The 27,466-nt window shown below is 38.1% G+C and overlaps 1 protein-coding gene across 6 annotated transcripts in view; it reads right to left on the bottom strand.

The window, feature by feature from the left end:
• Mbnl3 (muscleblind like splicing regulator 3) overlaps window positions 1-27,466 on the bottom strand; it is a 100,570-nt gene that overhangs the window by 33,295 nt on the left and 39,809 nt on the right. For all 6 annotated transcript variants that reach the window (XM_035450163.1, XM_027432094.2, XM_035450165.1 and 3 more), the window contains one exon: window positions 890-1,054. In XM_035450163.1, the coding sequence (XP_035306054.1) occupies window positions 890-943 (54 nt within the window). In that variant the 5' untranslated portion in view covers window positions 944-1,054. The remainder of the gene's footprint in view (window positions 1-889; window positions 1,055-27,466) is intronic.

The following is a 27,466-nucleotide window of genomic DNA, read 5'->3' as shown; positions in this document are numbered from 1 at the left end:
TACCATGTCCAAATCCTGGAGTTCAATCTCTGGAACCTCACAAAAAATAAGAAAGAAAGAAGTCTGGGTAAGAAATAAAACGGGAGTTCCCTGTTTTGCTTTTGGAATTTTCTAAATCTAAAATTATTTTAAAAGAGAATTTAATTAAAAGTAATCCAAAAGTAATCACAAAACTAGGCATTGTGGCACATGCTTATAAATCCCAGTGTTTGTTTGAGAGTCTGTTGTGCTTGAGGCCATAGTGAAACTTCACCTCAAAACCAATAACAAAATTACCAAATAAGAGAAATTTGTTTGAAATAATATCCTACAAGTCAAAGGTTTCATTGTTAATAATCGTTTGCTTCAATTTTCAAAGCTTCTTTTCTTTTAATGTACTTTTAGAAATCCAAACTCTCAAAAAATCCCCCCCCCCCCGCCTCTCTCTGGATTTTCAAGACAGGGTTTCTCTGTGTAGCTTTGGAGCCTATCCTGGGACTAGCTCTTGAAAACCAGGCTGGTGTTGAATTTACAGAGATGCACTTGCCTCTGCCTCCGGAGCGCTGGGATTAAAGGCGTTCACCACCAAAATAAATTAATTAAAACGGGGGGGGGACTAAAAAAATACCAAACTCTCTATAAATGTGACCAAGTTTTTAATTCAACACATCTGACTGCTTCCTTCATGTGAACAGCTCTGAACTGTTAATTAGCACACACGTACTGCCCTAAATCTTGTAGTACTTAACTTCCCAAAGGCCTTGCAGAGGTATTCCACTATAAGCATACATGCTTTGACAACAGACATGTAGCTGGAGAGCAGCAGCACCCAGCATTAGAAAAACAGCCATAGAGCAACCAGAATACCCCGAAAGCACTAGCAGTTTTCAAAGACTCTGCCATAACTTACAAGGGATGACATCTGAGCATTTTGGAACATAAGCTGCATCTGCTGGGCGAACATGACTGCGGCAGTCTTCTGTTGAATCAGATTGTTCTTCCCATTAATTTCCAGCTGCGACTTTAAGTGGGGTGGAGGGTGTAGGTACTTGCAGTTCTCTCGAGTACACCGACCCTTATAGCAAAAATATAGACAAAGTTTTGTTTAGTATTTTTGTTTTTTAATTCTTTAATTACTACTCATATTTACATATCCATCCCCCCATTCCCTTGTCCTCCCATCCTCCCATGTTCCCCCCCAACCCCTAGTATTTCTAAAATTCTGAAATGACTAAAGAAATAATAGAATCTTCTGAACTCTTAGGAGCCAACAGTCACAAGCACTATCCATGAAGTCACTCCTTTATTTTTCCTACCAGCTCTGTAAAATTGATTCTCTTAAATCATCTGGCAGCTGAAGAAACTGAGACTGGAAGAAATGAAGTGACTTGCCTAAGGGCACATAGACGCTAAAAAATGAACTGGAATGAAAATCTAGTTGGTCTGATTCCAGAACTGCCTTAGTTGCTGTTTTTTTTTTTTACTTTGATATGCATCATACTGTATTTAGAACACAAAGTATTAGGAAAGGTATTTCATAAAATGTAAGTAGAAATTAAAATGTTAAATAAAAATCTTTCAATAAGAGATGTAAAATTATTTATTTAAGACTTGGGATCTGGATGCATATCTACAACCAATTAAGAAAATTCAGGGAGGATATTTAAGAATCACATGCAAATATATAAATTCTGGACTCTATTTTTTTAAGATTTTATTTATTTATTATGTATACAACATTCTGCTCCCTTTTATATCTGCACATCAGAGGAGGGCACCAGATCTCATTACAGATGGTTGTGAGCCACCATGTGGTTGCTGGGAATTGAACTCAGGACCTCTGGAAGAGCAATAGGTGCTCTTAACCTCTGAGCCATCTCTCCAGCCCCAATTCTGGACTCTATTACCGGGGACATTCTAGGCTCCAAAGCTTTTTATTTCCTCAAAGTCATAGGATGTGAAAAACATCCTTGAATCCAATGAGCTTTTGATAATCTGAGAAGAAATCTGTGGGCCGGACAGTCACATTGCTGTTCAAGTTCTAGCAGCAATGTCCTTAGGTCATTTAGACACTTGGAACTAAAGTACATCTTGGATTCTCACCATTTTTTTATTCATAGTTTAAGCACTTTCAAGAGAGGCTAATATTTTAATTCCATTGAACCATGCATAGCGGCTCATGTCTGTAATCCCAGCATTGTGGAGACAGAGGTAGCAGGACTGCCATGAATTTGAGGCTAACTTAGACTACAGAGTGGGGCCCATTTACAAAAAAATCAAATGCAAAACCCCCACATGCCTTTGATGTCACCTAAATGCTGGACAAGTTGTTTATTACAATGTCTTAATATGACCTACCACTGTATTTAACTATGACCCTTAAATGAAGCAACTAACAGCTATCCTGTTTGGATTAGTAAATCCACCATAAGCCTTTTAAGATAAGCACAACTGCCAAGTAAAACATTTTCCCACAGATGTTGACTCTTTACAGTGTATGAAGTTATTTGAGGAGGAAGATGAAGGGAGAAAAAAGCAACCTTTTCATTTTGGACTCAAGAATGCAAGTTGCTAGGCTACCTGAATTCCTAGGAGAAAAATGGGTTAGTTCACAGAGTTTCCATTCAACAGATCCTATGCATTTTACTTATTTACAATACCTAAATGGTATATGCATTCACTTATTCGTATTTCAGTATCTTTCTATGAAGACAACTCTACAATTTCACTGAGAGACATAGTGTGTACTTCAAAATGTTTACCGAACTACATATAATGCAAATTTGAATGCATTGTAGCTGCTATTTTCTTGAAGAGTCCTCAATAATTTCAAGATGTACTTGCATGGTAATTGCATGTATTCATGAGTTAGAGTATAACTTAAAACCTAGTGTGAAAAATTGAAAGTAAACTTACTGCTTTCTGTCATTGGCTTTGTTTCTTCCACTGGTAAATTTATTTTTAACCAAATTAAAATAATTTTAAAAATCTTATAATATCCCGACTTCAAATATATCTTTACATTTTATTGTTAAATCCTGGAAAACGAAGAAATTATACACACTAAGAGTTAGAAATGTTATTAAGCTGATTCTTCTGAATTGATCCAAGTTGCTTAGGAAAAGCTATACAACTCCAACACATATAAGGATTTTAAGGAAATTTTCACCCACACTAAAAAAATCACAATCTCAGGGGTCTTTTCCCAAGAAAGCCATGAACGTCATTTTACATCTGCTGTACCTCCCTTAAAGGCTATGACAGTCACGGGGATTACAATGCCTAGAGCCTTTACCCTCCAGCAACATAACTAAGGTTATCTGACTCAAAAATCCAAAGCCTAGAAGACATAGAGCATGTGGTGACTTCCTTCATGGCATGGCAGTTTATGCGTCCACTTCAGCCTTCCTGCTACTACTTCCAGACCCCAACAGCAAAGATTTCCCCAAGACTCAGGCCTAAGTCCTGCTCTCTTCTCTCATATCATTTCCCCAAAGAAATGGAATTGTTCCAAAGTTGCAGGCAGCCCTGTAATTGTCCAGATCTTCAATCTCGATCTCTCTCTGACCTCTCTTCTGAATTTCAGTTCTTTTCATCTGCAGCTGCAGCTGGAGCTGCAGCTGCCATGTGGGGCTCTTTCCCTGTAACCAGGTGGAAATACCTTACTCCTGACCTTTGCCTATCTTTCATCTTGCTGAATACTCACATTCAGGGACATTGCATCAGTCCCTATGGTTTGGGGCAGTTACATAGCAGCAGTGAGGAAAAGAAATCAGGCATCTGCTGAGCAGGATTGCCTTGGGTTGCAAAGCTTAGATAGCTTAAGACAATTAGTATTATGTAACTATGGAATATGATTTGTAACCCCTCTGCAAAAGAGAAAAAAAAACATATAAATACATTCAGAATTCCAAACAAGAGAATGCCTTTTAAAGGGAAAGAAAGGGGACTAATTTAGATTTTAGCATTTGCTAAAAATTACAGAATTTTAACAACATTTACATTTACTATAATAAAAGAAAGAGAAAGAACAAAGGAAGGAAGGAAGTACAGTGTATCTGGCACATTTTCCGCCAACCCACAGAGAAAAAAAACTGAACATGCCTTTATGATGGTATATTACTGTCCATTACAATAGTTGCTTTCCTTAAGCTTCTTTTCTCAGAAACTAATGAGATTTTTACAAAGCAAAAACAGTAAACAAAAATCAAGAGAAAAAAAAAGAAAATCACAGTGTAAAAATTACATCAAGTTGGGCTGTAAAACCAAAGCATTGGATATGAGGCACCACGAAGTTAAAAAAAAAACTTATTCATCTTAGTTATGAGACTTTATTTGATTTATAAAGCATTCTTTTTGAATGACAGACTACATAATTTAATTCTATAACAATGCAGATGATAGCAATACCACCTTACCAGAGACTGCTGCTTGTGTTTAAAGAAATCTTAAGGACTGACATGTGAAGCAAGCTTGTTTATATTTGAACTAATAAAATAATAATAATAATAATAATAATAATATAAAGAAATTGTTATCAAAAAATCTACATTTTCTATCCAAACAATAGATGAGGAGACCATGTAATTTAATAACTATGCTATCTGTGGAATATACTGATACAAAGGAAAACCAAGCCCCTCATATATTTTTTAAAACCCACTTTAGGACTCGGGCAATATGTTTATATGCAGAATAAATCTGTTGACAACAGACCTCTAGGTAAGATTCATTCTTTAAGAACCCCAAATTCAGTTACAGGCTTAAATATTTTAATTGGCATGATGGGGGAATATGTGTAGTTTTTGAAATCTGGTAACCATTGTTTTTCATTCTTAGCAGTAAAATGGCTTTGGCAAAATGTCTGTCTATAGGATAGGATGTGGATGGGGACTGTCCCAAAACACGGCTGTTGTCCTTTGGGAAACAATGACTATAGACTAGAAAGGTTCCGATGATGTCCCCAGAACCACTAAGCAGTTCTGGCCAAAAGATAAGCTTTCACGATGGATCCGTAATAACCCAGTACCAATCTTGGCTCTGAAAAATAACCCCTCATATTTCACAGCCAAGTCAATTGTGTCTCAAGCCCTGCATTCTTATTTGGACCCAGAGGGTCAGACTTGCCATGTATTATAGTGGTATTAGACCATGTCATGAAGGACTTCATAAATGTTAGGAGAAAACATCCTTTGGCCTAAGAGACTTTATCTTAAAAACAGCAGCTAAGGCTGGCCAAGACATTGAAGTCAACCTTCCTTACCCCTTAACCACACACAGTGACTTGTTTTAAACAAGGGAATTAGAGAGTGAGCTCATTTATGCTTGCCTCAGTTTCCCTCTTTTCCCACTTTCCTTTGACCTTAACAACATGTCATTCTCACCTGTTTATCATTACATTATTAAGTTAAGCAACTAGCACAATGATTCAAGAGGGAAAGTAGTTCTCTGCTGAAATAAATGCTCCCACACTGATGAATCTTTACCTCCCTTGTTCCCCCTCATACTATCTTGGAAAATGCAACCAAAAAGCAGCAGGATGAGGGAATGGCTGAGGACATCTGTGAACCACATCCTCATGAAAAAAATGGATAACAGAAAAAGGAGAAACTTGCAGAGCATTTATAAACCCTCCAAATTCAGTCTACTGCCTCTGCCGTACCTTCAGGCTCTTCACAGGTGAACGTGAAGCTGTTAACTGAGAAAGAAAAGCAACATTGCAATGATTCAAACCCTACCTAAGTCCTGAGAGTAATGAGAGAGTCTGTCAGCTACAGAGTATTATGTTTGGTAGGAAAAACCATGAAATGTATCTTTTATTTTCATGAGAAAGCCCTGCCATCTATAAGAAAAGGACCCCGGGAAGCTGAAAACTACCCCATCACTTACTGTATTTTTAGCAAAAAAAAAAAAAAAAAAAAGTTTTGTTTGCAGAATAACTTAGTTCTTCATATACATTTGGATTTATGGGGGGATGAAAATAATCTCTCAAATACAATTATACCTGAATTGCCTTTTCAAAGACATAATATTATTGGCCTGCCAAACACAGCTAAAAATTAAATGTTAAACACAGCACATATATGATTTGTTCAAGAAGAAAAATAGTTGTTCTGTTTTAATGGTCATGTGGTAAAGGAAGGGAAAATAACCTGATCTGGGATGCCCCACTGTAACATCTGTATGCTCACAGACATGGCTTCTCAGAGGACATATTTGTGAAAATAGAATTTTCACTGACCAGGCAGTAGGATGTCTGCTTTCTGCAACCATCACAGACCTATTGAAATCTAGGATATGTCTGAAAGGGCAAAAGGAGAGTCAACATCAACTCCAATTGAGTGTTAGCCACTTATCAGCAATTACTAGCAAATCCCCACTTTCTTTCTCTTGGGAGTTCTGCCTTTCAGATACTAGGGATACTCTGCTCAACTTTCTCTTCCAAATAGTTTATCAGCAGTCAGTATTGATGTGTCCTTAACATGCTGCAGATCACCTTTACTATAAATATAAGATGCTAGTAAGAAAAACGGGAAAAAGAAGTTTTAACAAACCATTTTTTTAAAAACTATGTTGAAGGCAAAATTTAAAAGGCTTAACACAAACCACCAAGGAATAGGCCAGCTAAGTACCCCTCTGAATTACAGTCAACATTCCCTTCTTTACACTATTAGAATCCTTTCTTGAAACAACCCAAAGGCACATTTCTCAGGGCAATCATGGCTTCCATGCAACCAGCTATCAAGTCTGAATAGGCAAGACTCTGGAAAGAGAGTAGAGTTTTCTTGCCTATCTTCTTCAAAAGAGCTTTGTAGCTGTGACCTCCAAAGAACGAAGGGAGGATTAGGTTCAACAACAGTCCAATTCCAGAAGAGCCCAAGATAATTTGATTCTGAGAACTGAAACATTTTAGGGCTGAACCAGACTTGAAGGAACATATTGTGCACCCCTATCTGACAGAGAAAGAAAATGAAGGCCAGACAGGCAAAGGGATTCACTAGCAGCTTAGTAAACACAAAAGCCAAATTTCCACATTCTCACTACCCAATATGGAGTGTGTTCAAATGACTCTGTGTCTGTTCAGATTGTTCCCAAAGCCTTCTTCCCACCCCATGCCCCCTTATCTCTCCCAGTTTTGTGCCTTCAACTGTATTCTAAGCATTGCCCTAGCACTTATCACCAAATACATCAAATACATTGTTTGCATGCCTATCTCCTCTACTAGACTTTGAGTCTAGTAGTCTGGGAAGAGCTCTATCTTCCTCATCTTTGAATTCCCCCAGGGATGGATCTGTTCTTGGTGAACAGTGGCCATACAACTTTGCTAAACTCTGGGCGAACAATTTTACAGAGCTCCACACTTAAAACTTCTCCTGGCTTCCCTTTCTATTGCCTTTCATGAGATCCTTCTTTCTCCAAGAAACATCTCAGTCAACACGTGACTGAGATGACTCCTGGTTGAATTTTCTAAATAAACTAATATTTCATAGCTAGTCTATGTTTTCTGTTATAATTATGAACCCCGAGGAATATATGACCACCATGGTTCAAACATCCTAGTAATTTAGTATAACAGAACCAGAAGTGACATGAATCTGTGAGGCACGCAGACATGGCCCCTAGTTCTAATCCCAGGACAGGACTCTCAAGATCCCCCAGAATATACACCCCCATTGGATGAACAACAACAGCAAAAAAATCCAGTCACTGATCCATATCTAATCAGCACCTGGGCCTGTCCAAGGGGAGCTCTGTATTTCTAGGGGCAGTTTACAACAAAGTGCTTCTCTACTTGCCCCACCCCTACCCAGAATTTCTCAGAACATGCTGTAGGTAAAATTCCCCCAAGCTACTTAGACAAAGGTGGAATACATGGCTTTATTGTGGCTTTTTACTGTATATACCAACTTTAAAGAAATACATTTCTCCCAAGTTCACCTTAGTTCACAGTAAAGATTTACTTTTGAATAATCACGAGCTTGAATTTTTTTTCTTTGAAAAATTTGAAAGAGTAATAACATTTAAAAAAAGCCTATTTGTTGTTTACCGGCAAAGCAAGCTGATTTCACCAATATCCCAAATCTACTGCTGCTGCCCCCCAACACTCTACATACAGTTTTTACCCCTACTCTAATCAAATACCTTCAATCATTTAGACAAACTTTTAACTGGATTCACAAGCTCCTTGTGAAGGAATTGTCTCTATTTAAAAAAGAGCCAGAATCAATCTAAACTCTTAAGACAAAGGAACACATTAGTCCCAAAATGTTATCAAATTCAGAAGGCACTTTTGGTGGTAAGTATTCATAGAAGCTGGCTTTTAGTATCTGGTAGCAGCTAATATAAAATACCATTTAAATACAGAAAACTTAGTGTATTACCACAAGGAAGAAAATACACTTACAGCCATGCAATCACACTGCTACTTACTACATGGACTTCGTTATGAAACAATATAAACGTGTGTCTGTCTCTTCCCAGTGGTTCAATCTAGTGCACTACAGCTTCTCTACCTTCTTTGTCTGGACACCCCTTTCAGCATCTACCACAGCAATCCGGAAGCCAGGACAAAAAGAACACCAGCTGCTTGGACCCTTTCTTTTCCCCTAAGGCTTTTGCTTTGAATCCTACCTAGGGATGTTAAATTCATCAAATAAAATGCAAGGCTCCTAATTTAGTTTGAGATTTAGGTAAACGATCGAAGTTTAAGTATGTTCCATTCAATATTAAGTCTGGTAACTTTCTCCACATGTCCTCTATGCTGTGAACTGAGCTAAATAAAGTCAACCCCCTCAAATTCATTTTACTCCCTTTACCAAAAGGCCCGGAGAGGCTCCCTCTTATGGGACCCATCAGCCCAGGATCACCAGTCACCCAGAAGGAATGGAACGCTAAGCTCCAGCTTACCTGACCAGCTGCAAGGAACTGAAGGAAGTTGGCTGTTGGAGACAGCAATTTGTTCGATACATAGCTCCTCCCAACACAAGCCTCAGACCAATCCCTTATGCTGTCAGCCACTCCACCTTCCAAGCCACAGAGGCAAAGCTGTACACTTACTTATTTGTGTGTTTAAGTGACTGTAATACCTGTTGGAGCTCCCTCTTTAGGTTAAGATGAGAAGGCGCATGGTACATGACAGACTTTATTTTGTAGAGCTAGGGGTGGAATCTGGGCTTCCTGCAGGGCGTTCTGAGCTCCACTCCCAACCTGACTCCAAATTTATACAACACATTTTTTGACCACACAAAATACTGCATGGAAATTAGGCTTTTATATTTTTAAGGCTTTCTTTTTAATTTATGGGCTAGGGAGAGTTTCAACAGGGAGGCTGGCTTTTTCTTTCTTATTCCTGTCTGTTGAATATCAAATTAAAGCAGAAATTATCCATTAATGTCCAGGAAAATGAGTGATTAGTGTCATGTAACTATATATAGTCACATAAAATTTATGCAAGTACATACTTAAAATTGGAATAGCTTTTTCAGTCAGTGCTGGATTACTCCTATTAAGACAAAGGAAAAGTCAAGGCCATGGCTAATTCTAATGAACAAAATAATATGCTCCAGAAAATGGATATAAGAGGCTCCCATTACTGAATATAAATATATATCATAGAGGTGGCAATCAATTTAGAAATCAATTGATAGTCACAGTCCTGAATTTATTTTATTCATTAGTAATGTAGACTCTTTGAGTGGAATTATAAAAGAATCAGAATTAGTAAATTCTAAATGAATGAAATTACACTGTGCTGGGGAACTTTATACATTAATGGACATATAACAAAAACATTAAATGACAAAACTGGAAAGACCCCTGGAAATCTGTTAGTCTAGCATTTGTCCGGATGTATACTACAGACTACTAGGCGCAAGGAGTCCTGATCAAATAGTTGGAAGAAATGGCATAAAGTATTACTATCTCAGAGAGTGAAAATATACATGAGTCCCATATGGCCTACAGTAAAGAAATCTGCTCGCTCTTGTTCATTCAGTATTTTATAACATTTTTAATTATTAAAATCTACCACATTACATCAAATGCCCAAAACTACCATCTCTCTATGGAGTGCCTCATGAAAATCTCAATCAAATCCATCTTCCTAATGCTACAGATAAAGCAACTGAAGCTCAAACTAGAACTCATGATACTGTGTAGATCGAGGTTGTTTTTGAGTTGTTGTTTTGTTTTGTTTTTTCCATTTTTTTTGAGACAGGGTTTCTCTGTAGCTTTGGAGCCTGTCCTGGCACTCGCTCTGTAGACCAGGCTGGTCTTGAACTCACAGAGATCCGCCTGCCTCTGCCTCCTGAGTGCTGGGATTAAAGGCGTGCACCATCAACGCCCCACTTGTTTTTGTTTTCATTTTCCTTTCTCTCCTAAATTGAAAACGAACTTTTCCAATGCAATTTTTTGTTCTTGTTTGTTCTTTTGGCTCGAAGCTAACAAGATAGACATGTTTTACTATAATTGATACAAAACATCCATCCCACCATCATCTTCCCAAGGCCTCTCAAAAGCTGTTAGTTTCATCAGGAATTTTGCCATACCTACTGTGGCTTTCTTTTGTTTGAAGGCTTCCTCAGGCAACTTTTCAAATAAGAATTTCAAGTTGCCTTTGTCAAACTGGCTTTCCTACATAGGGACTTCTTTCCCCTGGAGCCAAGCCAGTTATTCCAGGTTTTCCATGACTCAAGGGTCTCAAGTGAGTTTTAACTGTACTAAAACTCAGGAAGTAGGAAGGTATTTGGCAATTCTCTCTATTCCTATGGGGTTTAGTTATGTGCTATGCTTAAACTTTGGGGTTTCCATTCAGCAAAATTAAATTTCCTGCCTCTATGTAAAATACGTTTCAAACAAGGATTCAATTTAGATAAATATCATCCAAATATATAAGTAGAACATTAAGATGAGAAAAATGCTAATTATTGTTCAGACATAAACAAGTTAGCTTTGCAAGATTTGGTGTGTTGCTAATAAATTTGATAATTATGTTTCACAATCGAGCCCCCATCCATCCACACAAAGGTTGTATAATGGACACAAGAATTACAGAGTTAGTACTGCATTTTAAAATCAGGAACATTAAGATAAAAATCAGTTGTTCTTGTGCTAAAGATGAATATTTCTTCAGACAATGAATTTTAAGAGCACAGTGTCAACATGTTTACAGGTTATTGCTAAGTTTGTAAGTGTGGGATCATGTTACAAACATCAAAAAGAGACAAATACATTCATATTAAAATTATTATTCTCCTCACAGTCCTATCGTATTCCCAACCAGTAAAAAATGCACTAAAAAGCAGGAAGTTTTATTTGGTGACACGGACCACCTCTAAAATACTTGGCAGCATGCTCTAAGGCACATTTTCTTAGTCATTTCATGTGTGTGTGTGTGTGTGTGTGTGTGTGTGTGTGTGTGTGTGTGTGTGTCTATGTATGTATGTGTATATCTATTGTGTCTAAGTCCATTATTTAATAGTTATTTAAAACTCTAAGACCTAGAAGTCAAGGCAGTTTAGAGTGTCATTCAAATTCAAATTCCAAAATAAAACTCCAAACCCCAAGTTTCTATATTTATATGAAGTGGCATTTTCAGCAAAATATATCTAAAATTCATCTCAAAGTTAGGTCAGTTCTCTTTTGTTCTATAGACATGAAAACAAGCAAATGATTCTGTCTTGCCTTAACATCCACAAACTTCCCCCAATTTCAACCAAATTCAGGTATGTCTCAGAGATATAAACTGAAATGACAAAAAGTTCTAAATGACACTGTTGCCATGACTTAAAATAAATGTGTTTTAAGATGGTCGTCTACAAACCTGGTTCAGGAAGTACAGCAATCTTACTAAACTTACCTGCTGCTTTTTGTAGACTGTTAATATTTGACAATGATGAAACTGTTCCTACTAGTCAAAAACCTAAACGAGGCCAGCTACAAGCAATGTAACTAGAACATGGATTAGTTTAAGTAAAATAAAGAGATTAAAAGAGGTTTTCTGTTTTAGAATAAATCAATCCTTCAACCATAAATGTCTCATGCCTTTACAGAGAAGTTGAAATATGATCATTTCCAAAAGATGCCTATCTCCAAATTCCAAACAAGGACAAAAATAAAACAAAGAACATAGAAAATTAATTAGCTATGTTTAAAATCTATCACTTTTCTGCCCAAAGTCAACTTAAAGAGCTAGAAGAAGACGTATAGGAAGACTGGTGCCCTTTTAAGGAGTGGTACTTTTTACAATGTGAAAACTTTATATTCAGCACAGAAAGGTGTCATCATGTCACAGTGCAGTCTGATCTGTGTACTTTATTAAGTGGAGTCACCAAGGTGAGGAAAAATAAAATAAAACAAACCCCCACTATGTGGTGTTTTCCTTGTCAATCAGGATAAAATATAGAAAATGGGTCTTTGAAAAAATTAAATGACTTTATGCTTTCTATGTAAGGCAAGTCAAATTCCATTCTAAAAAATATTTCATAATGCCAATAAAGTAAAATAAGCTAGGTAGTGTAAAACATCCTCATGCAGGTCTTTCACATGGATTTTTCTACTAAAAGTAATTGGAGCATGTTTTTTGTCTTATATCATTTCATATTTTTCAGTGAGTTTATTATACACTACATGCTATAGACAAATGAGTATTAAGACCTGATGTATTAAGAAATTCACACAATTTATAAGTATGCTGGACTTGCCACGAGAATACTGTTAACAAACATTTATGTTTTCCACTAACTAACTCCATCACTGCAAAAAGTTGTTTTAAGAATTTATAGAATTATTATTTGGTAAATTTTGGGAGTTGAGTCAGTATCTTATGTAGCCCAGTCTGGGGTGTGTGTGTGTGTGTGTGTGTGTGTGTGTGTGTGTGTGTGTGTGTGTGTGTGTGTGTCTGTCTGTCTGTCTGTCTGTCTGTCTGTCTGTCTGTCTGTCTATCTTTCTATCCATCCATCCACCCACCCACACACACATCCATCCATCCTTTCATCTTATGCCTCAAACTCTCAACCCTCCTGCCTCAGGTTTGGGGTATTGGTGTGGTGATATATCATTTACTATTTATTAAAGTGTGCCTGAGGATTCAGAAAGCAAACTCAGCCACAAGCCATAGAAACCAGGCACACAACTTTAATCCCATCAGCCAGAAGCTAGGAGGTGGTGGTACACACCTTTAATCCTAGAACTCAGGCATTCATTCTCCAGCCATGTTGAGAATAGGAACACACCAGCCCTTTTACATGTATGAGCTGTCTGGTAGCTTTGCTTCCCTCATCTTCCAGGTTGAATCCCAGTATCTGTCTCTGGGTCTTTTATTAATTCATGTTACATATTGGGATTACAGATATGTGCATCCCACCTAATTGGTTTGCATTTTCCACAGTATGTCCATCTTAATATAGGTGGCTGTCTTCATTGTGTATTTACTACGCACTGGTCAAAGTGTTATAAATGCATTACCTTATTGACCTTTCATAATAGAAGTGAAATACAAAATGAAAAAAAGTGCCTAAGCTGACAGAGATAAAAAAAGGAACAGAGTTTGAACTTTAATCTAGGTGCTTTATCCTAGCTATAGATCACAATCTAAAGACCAAGACACCTTATTGCCTTGCAATTCTTTGGTAGAGCTAAACTGAGGATGGTTTAATACATAATTTCTGATAGTTCTACTACACAGTTCTTCTAGCTGAATCTCTACACTCCCTCTATCAATGACTGAACATTAATTGATATTAGGTATAGCCACAAACTATTTAATATACAAATATATGTAGACTGAGATACTTTATTAAGTACAGAGGTATTTTGAGTGACTACAAATTAAATAAACAAGGTAACTGAATGCTAAATACAGTCTTCCTAGGGTGGCTCAGTGGTTAAGGTACTTGCTGTCAAGTCTGATTATTTTGGACTGATCTCTGGGACCCACAATGTAAGAGAGAACTGACCCTCCCATGCACACTATAGCACACATGTGCATAAGCACATGCACATAAATAAATGGAATTTAAAAACTAGTTTTCATATAGTGCACTAAATATGCATGTGTAAGTATTCCTGAAGTTAGCTGACTTAGGAATCTTTTTGTATATACCCATAAGTGGTACAGCTGGGTCATATGGTAGCCTTATCTTTAGTTTGTTGAGGAATCTTTTAACTGAATTCAATAATGGCTGCCTAGTTCACATTGCCACCAATAGTGTAAGTAGGTTCCTCTTTGTTGTCATCAACACCAGAACTTGTTTTCTTGACAAAAACCACTGTGACTGAAATGAAATGGAACCTCAAAGAAATTTTAAATTTTGTATCAGATGGCAAATGTTGTTGAACAATTTTCCAGGTAATTATTGGATATTTACATTTTTTGAGAAGGGGACCTTGATAGTGGAGAAAGACATATAAAAGGACAAGGTAGGAGGAACAAGAGTGTAAAGGAGTATGAGCGACATGAATGCAGATGAAAGGGCTATCTGTGGGACAAAGGGGACCAACCATGAAATGGAGACTAGGAGAGGGAAAGGGAGGAAGCAAATAAGAAAAAGCATAATGATATATATTTATGAAAATGTCACAAACAACCCAATTTTCTCTAACCTAAGTGCTAGGGAGGTGGATCAGGTAGATCTGCTGACCAGCCAGTCTTTGAAAGCATACACCCCAGGTTCAGAAAAAAAGACCCTGTCTCAAAATGAAGGTAAAGAATGGTAGAGGACACGGGACGTAACTTCTGGCCTCCACATGCACATGGACAAGCACTTCCAACACACACACACACACACACATATGCATGGTTAAAAACATGCAGCAACTTGTCAGTCACTGAAACAAAAAAGAAACTCTTCCATCTGTCCTAAAGTTTTATCCCTTTGCCAGTTTGCTGGGGAGAAACAGTGTTAAATTTTCAGGAGCTGGGTCATGGGAACAAAGGTACAAGTCACTACGACTCAACAGAAGGAACAATCCAGTAAAACTCTCTCTATAGAGAGAGAACCAATGGGGAAGAGTGGCATTTTATGACCATAATTACTACTTCAAGGAAGAACTTTAAAAACACAGTGTTTACATTCTGGAGCAGGCTTACTCTGATCACAAGTGTGTGAGTGCTGCAGGTTCAACATTATCACAAGGTGGAGGAAAACTCCAAAGGGGACAAAAGTTTTGAAAAGAACAACACAGATTATTCTTCTGAAGTATTCCATTCCTATAAGAGCAGAGGCAATTGCCAACTTAAATAAAGTACACACACACTATCTCAAAAAAGCCTTCCTCCCAGACACCCACAGATATACACTGAACTGAACTCTGGAACCCAGTTGCAGAGAGGGAGGAATGAAGATCAAAGGGGTCGATACCAGGCTGGTGAAACCCACAGAAACAGTTGGCCTGAACAAGGGGAAGCACATCGACCCCAGACTGCTGTCTGGAAGGCCAGCATGGGACTGATCCAGACCCCTGAACATGGATGTCAATGAGGAGGTCTCTGTACTCTATGGGGCCCCTGGTAGTGGATTAGTATTTTCCCCTGATGTAAGAAGGGACTTTGAGAGCACATCCCATATGAAGGGATGCACTCTCGGCCTGGACACATGGGGGAGGCCCCGCCCAGGATGATGTGGTGGACTTTGGGGAGCCCCCGTAGAGGGCCCTACCCTGCCTGGGGAGTGGAGGGTGGATAGGGTGGGGAGGGAGGGGGGAGGAGAGGGAAGAGGGAGAAGGGATTGACATGTGAAGCAAGCTTGTTCCTAATTTGAACTAATAAAAAAATTAAAAAAGAAAGAAAAAAAGCCTTCCTCCACCAAAAGCTTAGTTCCATGAGCTTTATGATTTTCAGATATAAATAAGTAGATGGCTATATCATGTAAATACATCAGTAATGTATACATAGTAACCCTTCAATTAATCATTTAGTTCTTTTCCACAACTTTTAAAACATAAAGTGCTATAGAAATTTGCTGCTGACAAGAATCTGGCTTGTATGTTAAGTGACTGAACAACTGAACACACAAAATGAAAAGCATACTTGTAGAGACAGCATAACAGAAAAAAACAGTAACAATGATATATCCATTGGGATGAGACTCAACCATTTTTAACTTATTATTTTGGTTTGGATCTGCAATATTCCTGAAAGGGTCATGTGTGAAACCTTGCCACCCAGATGGGAGGTGACAAACTTTAGGAAATTAAGCCAAATTATGATCACTTGGAATGTTTACTAGAAGTCAATTTTGAGACTGTACAGGAAGCCAATGTAGATCACCAAATGAAAGATTGGGCCTCTCAAAAGTTCCTAGGGAATAAATTCATTTTCTGATTACAAAAATAGGGTTATTAGTTATAATGGCAAGCCAGTAGATGAGAGCTCTGGTTCCATGATGAGCATATTTGCTCTACAAGCATTGCCAGAGTGTTTTCCCAAATGTTTGTTCAGGACCCAAATGGAAGTGAAAAAACTCCCCCAGCTCTCTTTAAATTCATACCTTCACTGGCTTTAAAAAGTCCTAGTCATTTGAAAACATTACCCTTCTCTTCAACTCCCAAAAACATATCTGGAAAATATGAGGTAAAGGCAAGAAAATACTTCTACCTCAAAATAAACAACCCAATACCGACTACAATGTCTCAATATGGATAATCTAAAACTGAGAATCAGCAGATTCCTAGCTCTCAAAGCAAGCACTTGATACAAAGTCCATCTGTAACCCTGGGAGCAGCAGGATCCTGAGAGCTCCTGGCTGGCCAGCCTACCTGAAACCACCAGCTTCTGGCTCAAGAAGAGATAATGTTGTCTCCAGTCAATATGGCAGAGAGCTAGAAGACACCCACAGTTCTTCTCTGGTCTCTGCATGTACATACTTGGGGACAGACAGACAGACAGACGCCTAAACACACACACACACACACACACACACACACACATACACACACACACACACACACACACACACACACACACACACACACACACACACACACACACACACACACACTCCCCTTCCCCACATAGTGCTGGGTAAAGAACCAAGAACCTTAAATATGCTACCACTGAGCTATATCCTCACGCCTCCTCTTCCACATAGTGAAGAAAGTATCACCAAGTTCCACATATTTTTTTCCATTTTCCATTAAATTTAGTTGCAGCTGCACTTAGTTAATTTCTTTACTTTTACTTTAGACTGACAAATAACTGTATTGAATGTATGGGGCACAGTATGATGTGATTATCACTGGAAACGGATTTTAAACTGAGATCTCCAGTTCCCAGTACTGGAGTTCTCAGAATACAATAGCATGTCTAAATAAAAGCTATCTAGGAACTTAATGAACTGCAAAACAGCAATTCCACTCTTAGGCATACACCCAAAAGAAGCACATTCATACAACAAGGTCATCTGTTCAACCATGTTCATTGAAGCATTATTTGTAATAGCCTGAACCTGGGAGCAACCTAGATGACCCTTAACTGAAGAAAGGATGGAGAAAATGTGGTACTCCATTTACACAATGGAGAAAAAAAAATCAATGGAATCTTGAAATTCACAGGCAAATGGATGGAACTAGAAGAAACCATCCTAACTGAGGTAACCCAGTCACAAAAAGACAAACATGATATGTACTCTCTCATATATGAATTTTAGACATGGAGTAAAGGATTACCAGCCTACAATCCACACTGCCAGAGAAGCTAGGAAACAAGGAAGACCCTAAGAGACATACATGGTCCCACCCCCGGAGAAAGAGAAAGGGACAAGCTCTCCTGAGCAAATTGGAAGCATGGGGGAGGGGAGGAGGGAGGCAGTTAGGAGAAAGAGAAGGGGGAAGTGGAGGGGAGTGGAGGACATGAGGGGACAGTAAGATTGAGTCAGGGGAAGAATAGAGGAGAGCAAGAAAATAATAGAGGGAGCCATTATAGGTTTAAAGAGAAATCCGGCACTAGGGAAATGTCCAGAGATCTACAAGGATGACCCCAACTAACAATCTAAGCAATAGTGGAGAGGCTACCTTAAACACCCTTCTCCAATAATGAGACTGATGCCTACTTTATATGCCATCCTAGAGCCTTCATCCAGTAGCTGATGGAAGTAGAAGCAGACACCCACAGCTAAACACTGAGCTGAACTCTGGAATCCAGTTGTAGAGAGGGAGGAGTGATGAGCAAAGGGGTCAAGACCAGGCTGGAGAAACCCACAGGAACAGCTGACCTGAACAAGGGGTTGCTCATGGACCCCAGACTGATAGCTGGCAAAACAGCATAAGACTGACTCAGACCCCCTGAATGTGGGTGTCAGTTAGGAGGCCTTGACAGTCTATGGGGCCTCTGGTAGTGGATCAGTATTTATCCCTAGTGTACGAATGGAATTTGGGGGCCCATTCCCCATAGAGGGATACTTTCTCAACCTAGACACACGGGGAAGGCCTAGGCCCTGTTCCAAATGATAGGACAGACTTTGTAGATTCCCCCTCGATTAGGCCTCACCTTCCCTAGGGAGCAGAAAAGGGTTGGGATAGGGGGTGGGGGGACATGGGAGGAGGGGAGGGAGAGGAAACTGGGATTGACATGTAAAAGAAGCTTGTTTCTAATTTAAAATCGGTCTAATTACAATTATAAAAAATAAATAAATATGACCTTAGGAAATATAACAAATATTATTTTATTTCTCTCATAGAAGTCCAAGTTTTACTCAAAATAGAAAGCAAATCATTTTTTTTCTCAAGTCTCTTAAAAAAAGAGACAGGATCGCTCACTGAATTTGGAATCTGCCAATTCTGCTAGGTTAGCTGGGCAGCATGTCCCAGGTATCATCATTTCTCTGCTTCCCAGCACTGGGATTACAAGCACGTGTTAACACACCTGGCTTTTTGATGTGGGTGATAGGGATCCCAACTTAGGTCTTCATCCTTGCACAGTGTGTACATTGACAATTCAGGCACATCCCCAGTCCAACCCTAATTTACTTTAATTAAAAAATGATGTTCTTTTTGTTTATGGTAGCTTTGTATGCGTCCATGTCTGTACAACATGTTTGTGCCTGGTGCCCCTGTAACTGGAGTTGCAGATGGTTGTGGATGCTGGAAATCAACCCCAGGTCCTTTTCAAAAGTAGCCAGGGATTTTATCCACAGAGGAATCCTACTTGAGCCCAGTGTAAAAACGTTCCTGAGTGCTTATCATTGAATAGTACTTTAAAATATATTTGTGCGATAATCTGATGATCTTTAAAATTATTTTGTCTTGGCCGGGCGTTGGTGGCGCACACCTTTAATCCCAGCACTTGGGAGACAGAGGCAGTGGATCTCTGTGCGTTCAAGGCCAGCCTGGTCTCCAGAATGAGTGCCAGGATAGGCTCCAAAGCTACACAGAGAAGCCCTGTCTCAAAAATACCAAAAAAATGTATTTTGTCTTAAAAATTTTTGAAATTGTCTTCACTTTAAAAGTACTCAATAACAGCAAATTAGTCCAAGCAATATAATGTCAAGCTGAACATATGATTCATGGAATGTGGTGATATTTTGTTTATGATCTAATAAAGCTTGTCTGAAGATCACAGTACAAAGTTAGCCACAGCCATAGAGGCCAGGCTGTGGAGGCGCACACTTTTAATCCCAGCACTCAGGATACAGAGCCGGATGGATCTCAGTGAGTGGTGAGTTCAAGGCCACCCTGGGCTACATGATAGTGAAAAAGTCTGAAAGAGAAACAGAGCTCACACAAAGGTGGTCTCAGTACTTGGGATCCTATGCCTTTATTCCTTTAGTGGAGAGCAGTGCAGTCTGAGGACAGGATCACCCCTTTGGTCTGAGCATTGGTAGACGTAAGAACTCTCAAGTGGCCGGCCACTTTGCTTCTCTGATCTTCAGCTTTAACCCCAGTATCTGTCTCTGGGTTTTTATTATTTGTACTATAATGGGCTACTACAGATTGACAAATATGCACCCAAATGGCTTCATCTAAATTTTCAGCACCCTTGATGGCATTCTCTTACCACTGTTACTACCTGATTCAAATATATATATAATATATATATATATATATATATATATACATATATATTTATATATATATACACACACACACACATACGTATATACTCATTTTAAAATATTCTAGATTTCTCAGAGCTATAAAATAAAGCCTAGAGTTCTAATTCCATACTAACTCTTTCTGTGTGTGCTGAAGACAGAACTCAGAGCTCTGTACATGCTAAGTAAGCACTCTACCATAGAGTCACATCCTCCACCCTACTCACTGGATTTTAAGTCCATTCCTCTTCAGTTCAAGCACTATGCTCCAGCCTGTCCAAATTTAACACTCAACTCCCCAGACACACCTGTTTTCCCTTCTGACTTCAATGTCTGCTATCCCTTCTTCAAAGAATACTTCAAACACCACTTCTTCCATGACTGTGTCTTTAATTTCTACAGCTGGACATAATCCCAGTCCTGTCCTTCCTGTGTACTGTTTTAACTGTGAGATACACATGGCTCATGACACATGATAGAGAAGCCTTATACTAGTATGAGAGCAAGCAAGAGACACGTCTTCCACAATTTTGTGCTCTGCACAGTACTGAGCCCAATCACTGTGTAACAAGTTAAGATGTTTCAATAAATGTTTGTTAAACAAATCATGTCTTTGGAAATTGAATCCACATAGAACTTTTAAGGGATATAACAGAACTTTCAGCATTAAATAACCCCTGACATTTATAATATTTGGTAACAAATCACAAACAGTCCTCCAAAGTATATGCCATCAAAGGCTGTTGTTTGAAGAGAAACACAGGTGGTAGGATTCTCATGATTTACTGGAGGCCACACAATGAGCATTTCTTACAGCTGTTAGTTTAAGGTAACATTTTCTCTGTGTATTGCCACTTACTGATACCATGCCACATTCCAAATATTTTAATGGTTCACCAAAGAAAGAAGCATTTATCAAGACGATTCTCAGGCTTTACTTGTTAAAAAAGACAGTATCCCAAAATGAAATCTTGTCTTCAATGTTATGTACTGCCAGAATAAACATGTCCATAGTTTTAATGATTTTCAGTTACATTCAAGGTTGAATTCGTTTCCAGAACTTATTTTTTTTCTGTACTGGGGATGGAACCTTGGGTTCTTGCAAGTATGAAACATGTTCCTTATCACTGAGCTGCAGACCCAACCCTTTGAATTTATTTTCGTATAAGGTACTTTTTCCGATATTAAAAATGAAGAAACCAAACTATGCTACTAGAGAAGCTAGACAAAATTTAAGTTCACATAAGTGATAAGCATAAACAGTAACAAAAGAAAAACAATTTTGGGGATTAGGTATTTGTGAAATCTTTAAAACAAAAATGCAGTGTTCTTGAAGATCTCAAAAATCTTCAAATTGTTGTGTTAGTGTTACTATCTTTCACAAATAGGCCCATGAACAACGGTTTGAAGACAGTGTGACAATGTAGTCTTAAAACAATCTCATCTCTGGGTAAAAGATTAGTGATAGAACAATCCTTTCCACACAATGTACTTCAGCGCATAAAACAAGCTAGATAAAGAGTATGAAGTCACGGGGGGGGGGAGTTTTCTGAAGCCCAAAACAGGGGAACACAACTGTATCCCCAGCACTTGGAAAGGCAAAGGAAGGAGGGACTAGGATACTCAGGGCTACACAGTCAAATTTCATCCCTCCCTCTCTCCCTCCCCCTCCCTCTCTCTCTCTCTCTCTCTCTCTCTCTCTCTCTCTCTCTCTCTCTCTCTCTCACACACACACACACACACACACACACACACAGAAAACAAGGCCTTCGAAAATAGCTCACTGGCAGGACTGGTGGCTAGCAGGCAAGAGGCCTTTGTTTCCATTCCCAGCAACACAAAAAGGCAACAGCACAATCTGTTCATTTTTGCATGTAGAAAATTTAGAATATTGGTACTATGCAGATTGTCAGTTCATCTCTTGGGGAGAAAATGAGCAGTAAATAAATGATGTTCTGGGTACAAAGTCATGTTCCTAGAAAACTATCCCCAAATTCCAAATGTACATAAGTACATAACCACAAAAATATGGTTTAGAAGATGACAGTATTTGCAATGACTAAAAATAGCTATGCTAACAGAAACAAAATTATTTCTATATTGCCCTAACATGGAAGAGTTTTTTTTCCTAACAAGGAGTTGACATATAATACACAGTTTATTTAATTTCAGATTTTCAAGTTTCTCCTATCACATCGAAATGTTAAAATCAAATTTCAATTGGCAAATACATTCCTGATCGAATCCTGAGTTATATGTCACCAGATGCCCAACTGCAACTGGGCTGCAAGGTAGGAGAGAAATGACCTTGAACTATGGCCCTATAAAAACATAGAAGTAAAGTCCACTAGAGTTGAAGTTATTTTTTAAAAAGTAATCTATTTTGAGGCTGTACAGCTACTGCAATATTTTCAGGTGATTGGTAACAGATATCACTAGCTAGCCAGAGTACTTTACTAGTAAGTATATAAAAACATCAGACATAACAGAGCATTACGTAAAATCAGCCACCAATTTGGTTACCTAACCCAAAAGGGTAGTGATTGGGAAAAAGAATGGAAAGGGGAACAGACACAACCCAGTGTTCTATTGCTTGGGATTTGAGCAAAGCTGTTATCATAATGCTAAGTAACTTCATCTCCTTTTTGCTCTCCATTTTGGAACAAATCGTCTAAATGATTAACAATAAACTAAGAATATGAGTCAGACATTCTGGCTCATATCAGCAATCTCAGCACTTGGAAGGCTGAGTCAGGAGAATTGTTTAGAATTAGAGAATACTTTGAGCAACTTCTAAGACCCAGTCTCAACAATAACCCCAGAATAAGAGCTAAGCATGAACCATAAAACCTTAATTTAAATGCCTTTTGATATTTTATCCATTTTTCTCATGTAATAAAGACTCAAAGATTGGGATCATCAGGTTCTTCTGATAATTTTGTAGTGATCTTGAGAATTAATTTTTTCTCTCAGAAATTCTTCAGTTTCCTCAGACTGATAGCTGGGAGACCAGCATGGGACTGATCCAGACCCCAGGAACGTGGGTGTCAGTGAGGAGACCTCGGAAATCTATGGGGCCTTTTGTAATAAAGCAGTACTTATCCCTACCATAGTAATGGACTTTGGGAGCCCATTCCACATAGAGGGATACTCCCTTAGCCTAGACACAAGGGAGTGGGCCTAGGCCCTATCCCAAAGGATATGATAGACTCTGATGACCCCCCATGGTGGACCTCACCCTCCCTAGGGAGCAAAAAGGGTATGTGATAGGTAGGATGTTAGTTGGGGGGGCAGGGGAGGAGGGAAGGCAGAGGGAACTGGTATTGACATGTAAAATAATCTTGTTTCTAATTTAAATAAAAATGAAGAGAAAGAAAAAGAGAAGCATTGCTTAGTGCGAATTTTCTCGTTTTGATAATTGTATTATGAGTGAAAAATGTAAATTGTTGACAGTAGAGGAATCTGGGTGGACTGTACAGAGAGTGCTTCTATTATTTTTGCAATTTTTCTATAAGTCTAAATTTATTTCAAAACAAAAAGTTGAAATAAACTGAGGCTGTTTGGGTACTAATCATGAAATCTATTTTTCATCCAAAAGAGATTTTTGAAAATTTCCTCTAAAGACTATCATAAATGAAGGACTATTCCCTTCTAATGGCAATATCAAAGAAGACATTTTAAAATAAAACACTATTTTCAATGACTCTCTTTATACTAAAGGCAAACCTCTCTGCCAGTTCATTAGTGGTTCTGTGTCTTTGTAATCCTTGAAGTTATGTTGCTAAGGGTCTTACTTCTGACATGCTATGTCTAAGCAAACATGGATGAGCAAATATTCGGCCAAAATAGTCTTTTTTGTTTGATGCTGTAGATCAAACCCAGGGCCTTGACCATGCTGGGCAAAAAAAAAAAAAAAAAAAAGAAAAACAAAAAACAAACAAACAAAAAACACCATTGTGCTGGACGTTAACTCCCAAATACATAAGTTTTAAGCTAGTGAAAACTGCTGCGATTGGTGGCTCTAAATATAGAACATAGGGATCATAGGGCCAATTATTACCTACAAGGATGGAGTTATATTTATGCCTATACAGCAAGTTTCACTTGAAATAGTTATCACTGTGCTTGTAATCATATATGAAGTTTGAAGACATGGTTTAGAGGTCATTGTGTGTATTACTCTCTCAGTCCCCATCATTTAGGAATATATAGGGATTGACATAATTATCCTCTGAATATGACTGCTCTTATGGTTTAACTAGGAAGTAGTTTTTACAAAAATACCCAAAGTGCTGATTATGGCAGGTTGGTATTTTTGCTGTTGATCTGTTATAATGAAATACTGGTTGCACTTATGTATTTCCTGCATATCAGGCAAATGATAACATACACTGCTTCAAAAACAGAGTAGAAGGTTCAAGAAATGCCTGATATTTTTGATGCTGAGTAAGCTGGCTATGGAAAAAATCACAAGCAGATGATCTTTTGTTAAATCTAGGGGGAATTCATTTAAAATGCCAATCTAAATCAATGACAATATGTAATGCCAAGGAATCAGTATAAAATGGATTAAACAATATCAAACAGAAATTTTGAACTAAATGTGCCATGACAAGGCAACTGAGTTAAAAAAAAAAACACATAACAGCGGCATAGTAACATGGTATTAGACTCTTCTATGAAGCTGACAAATTAGTCTACAGGCTTCACAAGCTAGATTCCTATTTGAAAATTGCACAACCTTCATCTTTAAACAGGTAGCATCCATGCAGTTATGAGCACAGCTCTTCAAACATAATTCATGATCATGCATTCATCTCACCCGCCTATTTTTATGACCTCCCCTCATTATGAGGTGAAAATAGGACACAGTATCTATTATACCTATTATATAGACAAAGACCCATCATCTGGTTGAGTAGCTAGTACTAATGGAACACACACACACACACACACACACACACACACACACACACACACTCTCTCTCTCTCTCTCTCTCTCTCTCTCTCTCTCTCTCTCTCTTATGAACACACAATGGCCCAAAAAACAAAACCCACAGCCCACAAATGATTGCTTCATTTCTTTAACCACTGTTGAAAAAATAGTGCACAGATAAATTTTAATGGTGCTTCAATTACACAAAGTCAAACGGGGCAAAGCACGTGTCAGCAATCATTAAGGTATGTTCTTTTTGTGTTCTGCATATGATAGGAGTACAATCCGCATAGGTCAATTACCCTCATCTTAGTATAGCTTTCATGCATATCTTGGGTATGGAGCAACATAAAAAGAAAAACAAACCTTTTGTACAGACATGGAACTCTGATGAATTTGCTATCTAAACGGCAAATTAAATATATAAACCCTTTAAGCAAGTTAAAAGGGTTTATGTATTTGAAATATTGAGGTTTTCATGAAAAGAATTAAAATTGTAAGGAGTACGTAAATCATCTTTATCTTGTGTGACTGGTCATCAAGATATTAACATAATACTTGAATTATTTTAAGAGCAATGGATCCAGGAGTGTATAGAGCATATGAAAATAATTAAGTGATGTATTTATATTCCTTAGTCATTATTTAGTACCTGAATTAAACATTTTCCAAGATTTAATGTCCATTATGTGCTTTGTAAGGAACTACCTTCCATATTATTTTCCTCAATGTGTTTACTTTATAGTAAGTACTCTTTTGCCTTAAATATAAGCACTGACCTAAAGTATATCAAAGAGTAGGGAGATTACACATGTCCCTTGTTCTCTGACACCTAGAAAGACAGAATCTATAGTCTGTGATGAATTCCCTATCACAGAGTACAGTACGAACAGTTATATGTAAATTCTAGAAATAAAATTACCCTCATAACAATGTATTTGGACACATGAGCTTGCAGCAGTAAGTAATAAAATCTACATAAATGGAATTATTTTTAATAGATCCTAAAACAAACACCACTAATTGCAAGAAAATAACCTTGATTCACTTTGTAGTTATACTTTTTGTTTCTCATTTGTGTTGTCTCTTTGGAATCTCCACAGACACTGTGAAAGGTAATCAAGGCACTGTATTTATTAAACACAAAGTCACTCAAAGTTTGAGAGAAAAAGGAGCTGAAGGATCAGATTAGTGGTGCTCAGACTTTATTCTAGATCTCCAGAAGCAAGATGACAAAGAGCCCAGTGCAATGCCTGAACTTGCATGTTCTCTGGGTGAAAGATGTCACTACTTAACTAGCTCAATGCTCTTTTTTTGCCTCAAGGCACAACCCAGTCCTGTAGCAATAGACTGAAAGCAATATACAGAAAATGACTGTAGATAAAGCATGAATGAGTAAAGAATGAAGAAACAACTAAGCTCTTCTTTTGAGACAGGGTCTCACTTTGTAGCCCTAGCTGTCCTGGAACCTATAGATCAGGTTGGCCTTGAACTCAACAGAGATCTACCTGCCTCTGCCTCCTGAATTCTGGGATAAAAGTTGGTGTCACCAGGCTTAGCGGAAAAAAAAAATCCCAAAAAAGCAAAACAAAACAAAAAAACCCAAACATTTTTAGCTACTATATCTGCTTAAAATAAAAGCAGTTCAGGGTTTTTAATGTTAGCAATACCACTTCCTGTAGGGAGTAACCCTGGCCACAGCTACAACATGCTTCATCTTCCTAAACAATGAGGTTTTAAGTTATATGCTTTGTCTGACTTTATCCTCTGAGAGCTGACTGGTCTCAGGCTTAACTTACTAATATGCATAACAACCTATACGTATACTGTAATTCAAAGAGTTTCTTTGTTGCATGAGAATTTTGATGACTGTATTAAAATCCCAGATAATTTCATGATCTGGAGAGATGGATTAGTGATTAAGAGCACTGTTGCTTTTGCAGAGAACCCAGGTTTGATTCCAAGAACCTCTGTTTTGATTCACACCCATCAATAACTCCAGTTCTGGGGAATCTGATGCACTTTTCTGACCTCCATGTGTACTGGTTATGCACATGCTGCAATACACACAGGCAAGCATATTCACAGATAAAATAAAATGAATAATTCTAATAAAAATTTTAAGTCTAAATTCTATATAAAAATTAAAATCCCATGAGATGGGAAATTAGCCAGGTGTGGTGGTGCATACCTGAAATCCCAGCACTCATGAGGCAGAAATAGGAGGGTTGCTACAAATTCAAGGCTAGCCTGCTCTACATAGTAAGTCGCAGACCAGGCAGAGATACATATGGAGAACTAGCTTAAACTTCAGTAAGGATTAATACCCCAGTTCTACAAAAATTTGTGAGTTTTTATTCTACAAGTATATTTATCTGACAAGTAGACTTTGGCAGAATGAGCCTCCAACTGGCTTAGTTCAGCACACAGAAAGGCTACATCTTGTTTTAAACCAAGTAATACATAATTTTATGCTGTTATTAATTTGACTCTTTTATAGCACATCTTCCTTCCAAATGTCTAG

Source organism: Cricetulus griseus, chromosome X, assembly GCF_003668045.3.
Source record: "Cricetulus griseus strain 17A/GY chromosome X, alternate assembly CriGri-PICRH-1.0, whole genome shotgun sequence".
Lineage (NCBI taxonomy): Eukaryota > Metazoa > Chordata > Mammalia > Rodentia > Cricetidae > Cricetulus > Cricetulus griseus.
The sequence above is the reverse complement of the archived record's forward strand: the minus strand, read 5'-3'. Positions and strand labels throughout refer to the sequence as shown.